This window comes from Notothenia coriiceps, unplaced genomic scaffold (genome assembly GCF_000735185.1).
Source record: "Notothenia coriiceps isolate Sejong01 unplaced genomic scaffold, NC01 NC01_scaffold00024667, whole genome shotgun sequence".
Lineage (NCBI taxonomy): Eukaryota > Metazoa > Chordata > Actinopteri > Perciformes > Nototheniidae > Notothenia > Notothenia coriiceps.
Window position 1 is genome coordinate 8444150 of NW_011357368.1, and position 8822 is coordinate 8452971.

The 8822-nt window shown below is 45.2% G+C and overlaps 1 protein-coding gene across 2 annotated transcripts in view; it reads left to right on the plus strand.

The window, feature by feature from the left end:
• The first annotated feature begins 1670 nt into the window (after positions 1 to 1670).
• The window catches only part of pfkfb3 (6-phosphofructo-2-kinase/fructose-2,6-biphosphatase 3), a 14042-nt gene continuing 6890 nt past the window's right edge, over positions 1671 to 8822 (plus strand). The window contains exons 1-13 of one of the 2 annotated variants that reach the window (XM_010782663.1): positions 1671 to 1870; positions 2687 to 2815; positions 3040 to 3203; positions 3288 to 3362; positions 3449 to 3505; positions 3612 to 3736; positions 4207 to 4414; positions 4489 to 4635; positions 4711 to 4815; positions 4983 to 5112; positions 5706 to 5833; positions 5939 to 6127; positions 6329 to 6351. In XM_010782663.1, coding sequence (XP_010780965.1) covers positions 1792 to 1870; positions 2687 to 2815; positions 3040 to 3203; positions 3288 to 3362; positions 3449 to 3505; positions 3612 to 3736; positions 4207 to 4414; positions 4489 to 4635; positions 4711 to 4815; positions 4983 to 5112; positions 5706 to 5833; positions 5939 to 6127; positions 6329 to 6351 — 1559 coding nt within the window. In that variant the 5' untranslated portion in view covers positions 1671 to 1791. The remainder of the gene's footprint in view (positions 1871 to 2686; positions 2816 to 3039; positions 3204 to 3287; positions 3363 to 3448; positions 3506 to 3611; positions 3737 to 4206; positions 4415 to 4488; positions 4636 to 4710; positions 4816 to 4982; positions 5113 to 5705; positions 5834 to 5938; positions 6128 to 6328; positions 6352 to 8822) is intronic. The other variant, XM_010782662.1, reaches the window with a different exon arrangement.

Consider the following 8822-nt stretch of genomic DNA (forward strand, 5'->3'; position numbering starts at 1 on the left):
TTTCTTTACTTTGGACTGTAAATGTGTTTTTGTTGAAAATGTCTTTGCAACCTGCACACATCCTGTCATGGAGCCTGGTTGCCTTCTCAACATTTTGTCTGACATAACGCTGAATCCAAAGTAGTGTTGAGACGTCTCCAGAGCCCGATGGTCTTAACTTAGCCCTGATTGATTGTGGAAAGAGGGCCTCATTCAGAAATTATATAAGTGCGCCTAAAGGGGCCTGAAGCTGCTGAAATGCGTCAGCAGGGATCCCACCGGAGCAGGTTTATTCAGATCAGGGAGAGAAAACTGAAAGGAGAGTTTTACTTTATGCTGCAAGGGTCAAAGGTTGAGGTCAGGGTATGGCGGGAGATAGATGTCTGACCGGCGGACAATGACTGTTATTAAATATGTTTCTTATGTATTGGTATAAAGATCCCCTGGTAATGTCAATAACATTTTCTTAGAAGAATGCATCTGATATTTCGCCCGATACTTTCAAAGAGCGAAAGTTGTTTCTTTTACTTTGAAAAGCTGAAAATACATTTCCAAGCCACATTACAGAGCCAAAGCAATGACATCCTGAATGGGATTTTTGGTGAAGTAAAAATAACGGTATGGCGGTGTGTGATTTGAGACAAGGTGGGTGTAAAGGCTGATCTGGATATCTTGACATGAAAACGGGGAAAGTATTTTGAAAGATGCAGCCTATATCTTTCTTGAATTTTACACATTGAGGATGTTTCTCACTAAACCAAGTAAATGTGTTTAAAACAAGTTCAACTTAAGAAAAGAAAGTGACAGAAAAAAACATGTCATCACAAAAGTAAAAGTACCAAAGCATAAAGGATTAGTACTAAGTATCTTAGTTAAGTGAACAGAGTCACGGTCCCACAGTCTGTTCTTTTCCCTGTCAATCTTAATCTATGCGGAAAAATACAGGGCCTAAAAATAAGCTGCCATGTTGACTGATACATTATCTTTTATACCAGTGCTGAAACTGATGCAGATTCACTGTTCAAGGTCAACTGCTATGACTATTGACTAAAACACAGGAGGAGAATGATAGTTTTATGTTGTAGTGAAATGACTCATATTCTGATTTCTATGAATGGGGATGATTCAGTGTCAAAATGATGACTCATGCCTAAATGGTTTCCTGAATCTTAACATATATTGGCAAAACAGTTTATCCCAATCTGGATTTGCATCTTGCAAATTAAGACATAAAATGATATGAAAAAATAGTAAGATTATGATGTAAATAGGATCTCTTAAGAGTCATTTTTGTAGAAAGTGGAGGATGTATCATTTTATGGGAAGAGATTAAACAAATTAATAAAAAATACTTAAATAATTACTTTAAAGAGACATTTTCAATTTAGAAATGTTCATGAGTACTTTTACTTTTGGTACTTTAATTTAATTTAACTTTTGTACTTTTAAATGCAGGACTTGTAACAGAATATTCCTGCATTCTGGTACTTTTACTTTTTTTACAAGATCTGAGTACTTTTTCCACCCCTGTGTGCATACTCAGATATTATCTGTTATATCAAGTCTATGGTTACCCCACACAGAGGCGCTGTGCATGAACGTGCGTATCTGCGCGTGAGTGGGTTCGTGTCGTCACCGCTGTCACGTTGCTGCCGGCCGGCGGGGCGGGGTTAAATAGAGGATGTGAGCCGCAGCCTGCAGATTAACACGGCTCAGCTCAGGAACAGCTCGCCTCATTTCGCCTGAACCTACACGGCTCTTTTGTGTCTTCTCCCCGAAACTGAGCGGCTCGGTGCCCGTGTACTGTGAGGAATGCCCGGAGAGCTGACCCAGGACCGGATCCAGAAGACCTGGGAGCGGTCCAAGAATGACCCACCGGCCAACCGAAGAGGTAAAGCCCCATAGTAGCCTATACTACAGCGTCATATGCTGTTTCCTAACCTAAATTATCACTACACCGTTATGAAAAAATGTCGTCATATATAGCCTATGTCGTGTGTGTCATCTCTGTTAGAGTAGGCTATACAGTTGTGCTCCTGTCGTACACCTGTCCTTCACATTTTTTCACTTCCATTGACCTTTATCATCGGCACGCGCCGCAGGTCACATCCCTTTTGCTGGAGAATGACATAGTTGTGGTCACCATGGTTACCACGTCTGTGTGATGCTTGGTTTTCTATTGATTGGTGGCGGGCAGCGAGTGAGACCCTGCCTGGATGAGCTCGGGGAACTCTGAGTGAAGGATGTTTCTTATGGCTTCAACACAAGAGTCAAGTTTCTGCAAAAGTAACAGAAAGCTTCCATTGCTCTAGTTTAAATAGTTAAAAATAGGAACTAAAGCAATTTGAAAGCGCTCTGCTCATCTTTGGTCACTTTTCCCTGCTAAACTAAGGCAGACTCTTATGATTTGAGTTAAAAATGAGCACATAGGTGGTGCTTTGCAGAGAGGATGATGAACCCGATCATCCGTTTAGGCAGCATGGCTCGTTTGTATGGAAACAAGGTCAGCAAGTATAAATGAGATTGACAGCCACATGCTGCTGGGCGTGTCACAGAAATAAAGATTTAAATAAATACATTCAAGTAGGCTGCAGGGTGGAGAGAAATAAAGCAAAAATACAAGGTCCAATTATAAAATCACGGGAAAACAGGCATTGTTGTCATAACAACCATAACAACCACCCCCTCCTCCCATTCTTCTCTGCAGCGGCCGGTGCCCCCCACTTCGCCAACCCCCCCACCGTCATCGTGATGGTGGGTCTACCGGCTCGAGGAAAGACATACATGTCCAAAAAACTCACCCGCTACCTCAACTGGATCGGCCTTCCCACCAAAGGTACACACACACACACACACACACACACACACACACACACACACACACACACAACCACACACACAGATCGTGTTGGCTCATTCTGTGGTCAGATGGTTATGTGACTGCTGTCAGGTACACACACTCTCTCTCACACACACCCACTTCAGCATTAATCATGTTTCCACCTCCTGGATATCGTGTTCATTCTTTTTCCTGTGTGTGTGTGTGTGTGTGTGCTGTAGTCTTCAATGTGGGAGAGTACCGCAGGGAAGCAGTGAAGAACTACAGCTCCTACGATTTCTTCAAGCCCGATAACGAGTGTGCTGTTAAAATCCGACAGCAATGTGCCTTAGCAGCCTTAAGGGATGTCCACTCCTATTTGAAGGTCGAGGGTGGCCAAATAGCGGTGAGTTTCCCATCATTCATTGCATGCTTTTCTAAAATATTCTCCTAACCTGGACTCGATTTAACCCGCTTTGTGTCCTTTCAGGTCTTTGACGCCACAAACACGACCAGAGACAGGAGAGAGATGATCCTCCAGTTTGGAAGTGAGAACGGCTTCAAGGTCCGTGATGCTACCTTCGGATTCACAGCATTTCCTCCATTTCAATGCAGCGAGTTTAACTTCTTTTTTTTTCTTTTTCTGCCCAGATCTTTTTTATCGAGTCCGTGTGTGACGATCCCAGCGTTATTGCGTCAAACATCATGGTGAGTCAAAGCTCCAGTGCATCCTGGTCCCATGGCATACTATCCAAACTCTCTGGCATAAGATGTGGTACTGTATCTCTGTCTGACTGACTTCCTCCCTGTTCAGGAAGTGAAGGTGTCCTGTCCAGATTACCGGGACTGCAACAAGACTGACGCCATGTTGGATTTCCAGAGGAGGATTGAATGCTACAAAACCAGCTACCAACCTCTGGACCCTGATCAACATGACAGGTAAATGATCACTATCAATATCTAAATGCCGTTTTGTGTATTTATATGGAGAGGAAATCAACTATATTGCAGAGAGGTACTCATAGAACATAGTAAGGCTCAACTTTAACAAAACCAAGGTGGTTGAAATACACACACACCTGTCTACATCAGTGAAGCTGTTGTATAGCAGGTGCACACTTTTCTGCGAATCAGCATCACAGAGAAGCCGACATGGACATCCCATATCTCCATCGCGGTTGAAAAAGCTAAAAAGAAAAAGGCAGTATTTCTTAAGCAAACGTAACAAGGGAAACCCCCACGGCCATGTTCCTGTTAAGCTTTACAGTGGAGCCTTAGAAAGCATGCCGACTGGAAACGTTACAAGTGTTTTTGTTTTTTTATGTAGGAGACCCTGTGTTTAACACTGTCAATAAATGGTCCTTCATGAAGGTTAATGAAACACTCCCTCCATCCTCTTCCTCCTCCAGGGACCTCTCCTTCATCAAGGTGATAGACGTGGGTCGGCGCTTCTTAGTCAACCGGATCCAGAATCACATCCAGAGTAAGATCATCTACTACCTGATGAACATCCACGTCCAGCCCCGCAGCATCTACCTGTGTCGGCATGGAGAGAGCACCGACAACCTGGAGGGGCGTCTGGGCGGGGACTCGGGCCTGTCGCCGCGGGGCAAACAGGTAGGAACCCTTGAAGTAGATTGTAAATATGACAAAATGCCGGTTTTTCAGGTGCTAAATATGCTCTGCTTCAGTTCTCAGCTGCCCTGGCTGGCTTTGTGGAGGAGCAGCAGCTGCAGGACCTGAAGGTCTGGAGCAGCCAGCTGTGCCGCAGCATCCAGACGGCAGAGCGCCTGTGCGTCCCGTACGAACAGTGGAAGGCTCTGAATGAGATCGACGCCGTAAGCATCGCACTAACACACCAAATTCCCAGTATTTTACTCGCGGCCAAACTGATATATTATCCGTCATTTCAGGGAATGTTTGAGGAGATGACGTATAACGAGATGAAGGAGAAGTTCCCGGAGGAGTTTGCTTTGAGAGATGAAGATAAATACTACTATCGCTACCCTGCCGGAGAGGTATGCTCACACGTAATAGTAGCAGTGATTTGCATTTAGGTCATTAGCTGACATATAGCAAAAATAACCCAGATTATCATTTTAGACATAAGAATGCAACCCTATTTCAGTGGTATTTGATATACGAACAATAATAAACATGCCAACCCTCCGTATCCTGATCACAGTCCTACCAGGACCTGGTGCAGCGGGTGGAGCCGGTCATCATGGACCTGGAGAGACAGGAGAACGTTCTGGTCATCTGCCACCAGGCCGTCATGCGCTGCCTGCTGGCCTACTTCCTGGATAAGAGTGCAGGTGGGTACTCCAAAGTCCCAGAAACCTTCTGTTGCTGTATCCTAATGTTAATGATTTAAAGGTCACCTGTTACGCAAAATCCACTTTTTCATGTCTTTTCTACATCAACATGTGTCCCCTCTGTGTAAAGAGATTCTGAAAGTTTCAGGAAAAAAGATTACCTCGATTTTTTGTCCTGATCCATTTATATAAAAACCTGTCTGAAAATGAGCTGATCAGATTTTGGCCACTTTATGATGTCATAACGATTTTTTGGCTTGTGTAACCATTAGCCAATCACCAACCAAGGTAACCCCCCTTATCACCTGAATCTCCTCCTAGAGCACCATTGTGTTCTTTTTAACCAAATATCTCTCAGAGGGGCGTGGGGAGTGGCTTCTTATTTTCATCTAAAGTAACAGACAGAGGATCAGCCACTTTTGAAACAGGGCTGAAACAGAGGTGATTATGGGATGCTGCAATGATCTGTTTGGTGTTCGGAGCCAAACACTTCAGAGACATGTTTGTATATCTGAGACCTATAATACATTGATGAAAAACATTATAATAGGGGACCTTTAAGATGCTAATGCTGTTCATATGTGTTTTTCCAGAGGAGATGCCGTACCTGAAGTGTCCCCTGCACACGGTGCTGAAGCTCACCCCGGTCGCCTACGGCTGCAAAGTGGAGTCCATCTCGTTGAATGTGGAGGCGGTGAACACCCACCGAGACAGGCCGGAGGTAATGTCAGAGAAACTCACGACTGAATGTGGGAGGCGTGCTGTAAAGAAGTGGATACATGTTGAGCTCATCCTCAAATTAACATTTCCACATGCCCACCTGCAGGATGTGAAGAGGGGTCCCGGGACGTTGATCAGGAGGAACAGTGTGACTCCTCTGACCAGCCCCGAGTCCAACATCAAGAAACCCCGCATCGCCGATCTGGACGAGGCCGGCTTCTCCGAGCTGCCTCCATCTGTGTCCTCGCCGTCTCTCTGCAGCCCCTCACACACCCCCATGAGCCTGTCTGGACAGGTAGGGCTCGCATAAACACACTCAGACACACTCACACAGGCCTTTTTCTGTTAAATCTGGCTTCTTTGTTTATTGGGCTTGTGTACAGACTGCAAGTTTGTCCACTGACTTATCTGTTTCTCTTCCTCCTCTGCTCTTTCCCTCCTTTGCTCATCTACTATTTCTTCTTCTCTCTCTCCTCTTTTCCTCTGCTCCTCACAGCACTGGCTGGGCAGAGTTTACCGGTAAGTATTCTCTGTTTTCTTTTCATCCAATCCCTAAACTCTCTTCCTGTTACTGCTGCTTCTTTTTTTCCTCACTTTTCCCGCACTCAACTTAACAGCAGCTTTTGCTTTTTGGACATAAAATCTAAAAGCATCTAAAGACATATATCAATTTACATACTGTACCTTTTAATAGTGACATGTGACTATCTCATTTGAGAGTATATATTATGACGGATGCATCATTTTTCCGTAGATGGACATGTTTCACACAGGAAAATGAGACAGGAAATGAGTGTGTGTGTTTTCTTCTCAGTGAGGGAAACAGGAAAACACGTGTTATTTCTGCATCCTGTTGTCACCACTCTTTACGCTGACTCATGCTTTCTGTGCTTGCTTTATATCTGGCCTGCTTAAAGACAAACCGTCCTCCAATATCTGAAGGTGTTTTCACTCTTAGTCTTTCAAAGGTAAACACACTGTAGAGGCTCTGCATTGCTGCGTACTGTCAGACACAAATACATCAAATAAACCAGATTACTCTGACACAATGTCCAGTTTATTACATTACATTACATTACATTGCATTTAGCTGACGCTTTTATCCATAGCGACTTACAATAAGTACATTTGACCAGGAAGATACAACCTTGAAGAAAACAGAATCATATAAGTACATCAGGTTTCATAGAGCCAAACATTTCAAGTGCTACTCAACTGGCTTTAGATAAGACAGCCCTTTATTAGTATATAAGTGCTTTGTTAGCAATTCTATCGCTCGAAGTGGAGTCTAAAGAGATGAGTTTTCAGTCTGCGCCGGAAGATGTGTAAGCTTTCTGCTGTCCTGATTTCAATGGGGAGCTCATTCCACCATTTTGGAGCCAGGATAGCAAACCCACATGTTTTTGCTGATGGGAACTTGGGTCCCCCTCGCAGTGCGGGTGCAGCGAGCTGTTTGGCTGATGCAGAGCGGAGTGCACGTGCTGGGGTGTACGGTTTAACCATGTCCTGGATGTAGGAAGGGCCAGTTCATTTCGCAGGGCATGGTTTACGCAAGTACCGGTGTCTTGAAGTGGGTTCTAGCAAAAAAAGTTTTACTGGAAAGCCAGTGAAAGGGGAGCGGAAGGGAAGCGGCGTGGTTGTGGGGAGATTTTGGAAAGGTTGAAAGGACCAGCGAGCGCTGGCATTCTGGATTGAGGGCTGCAGAGGTCGGATGGGCCGTATGCAGTTAGACCAAGCCAGGAAGGGAGTTGCCAGTTAGTCTTAAGGCGTTGAGGATGACGAGGAGCCTGGACCAAAAAAGGAAACCTGGCGCTTGTTTTCTGGGTCAGCTGGGGACGTATCCTCCTGATGTTGTAAAGCGTGTATCTGCAGCAGCGGGTTGTAGCAGCAATGTTTGCAGTGAAGGACAGTTTGTTATCTAGGATCACATCCAGATTCCTTGCAGTCTGAGTCGGGAAAACAACAGAGGTGCCAATGTTGATTGTTAGGTCAATAGTGGGACAATCTTTTCCCGGAAGGAAAAGCAGTTCAGTCTTGTCAAGGTTGAGCTTGAGGTGATGAGCAGACATCCACTGAGAGATGTCTGCTAGGCAAGCAGAGATGCGTGCGACTACCTGGGTCTCTGAGCGGGGAAAGGACAGAATTAGTTGGGTGTCGTCAGCGTAGCAGTGGTATGAAAAACCATGCGGGCTAATGACAGACCCGAGAGAGTTTGTGTACAAGGAGAAGAGGAGGGGACCAAGAACAGAGCCCTGAGGGACCCCTGTAGTTAATTGACAAGGGTCGGACTCGGACCCTCTCCAAGTTACCCTGTAGGTGCGGTCTTTGAGGTATAAGGTGAGGAGGGAAAGTGCAGAGCCTGAAACTCCAAGTTCTTGGAGAGTGCGAAGGAGGATCTGATGGTTCACCGTGTCGAATGCAGCAGACAGGTCCAGAAGGATGATGACAGAGGAGAGGGAGGCTGCTTTAGCAGTGTGCAGTTCCTCAGTGACAGCAAGGAGAGCAGTTTCTGTTGAGTGACCTGCCTTGAAACCAGACTGGTGCTGATCCAGAAGGTTGTTCTGATGGAGATAACAGGAGAGTTGTTTAAAGACAGCACGTTTAAGTGTTTTAGACAGGAACGGGAGGAGAGAGACAGGCCTGTAGTTTATAACATCAGACGGGTTGAGAGTGGGTTTCTTTAGCAGAGGGTTTACTCTTGCCTCCTTGAGACTGTTTGGAAAGTGACCAGAAGTTAGAGAAGTGTTGATGAAATGGGTGAGAAACGGTAGAATATCAGGAGCGATAGTCTGAAGGAGGTTTGAGGGGATAGGGTCCAGAGGACAGGTGGTAGGGCGGGCAGAGGGTAAGAACCTCACTTGGAGAGAGAGAGGAGAAGGAGGACAGTGTGTGGGTGAAAGGAGGGTCTGGTGACCCAGCGGTGAGTAAAGGTGAGTCAGAAAAAGAAGAGCGAATATCATCAACCTTTTTTTCAAAGTGGTTAACAAAGT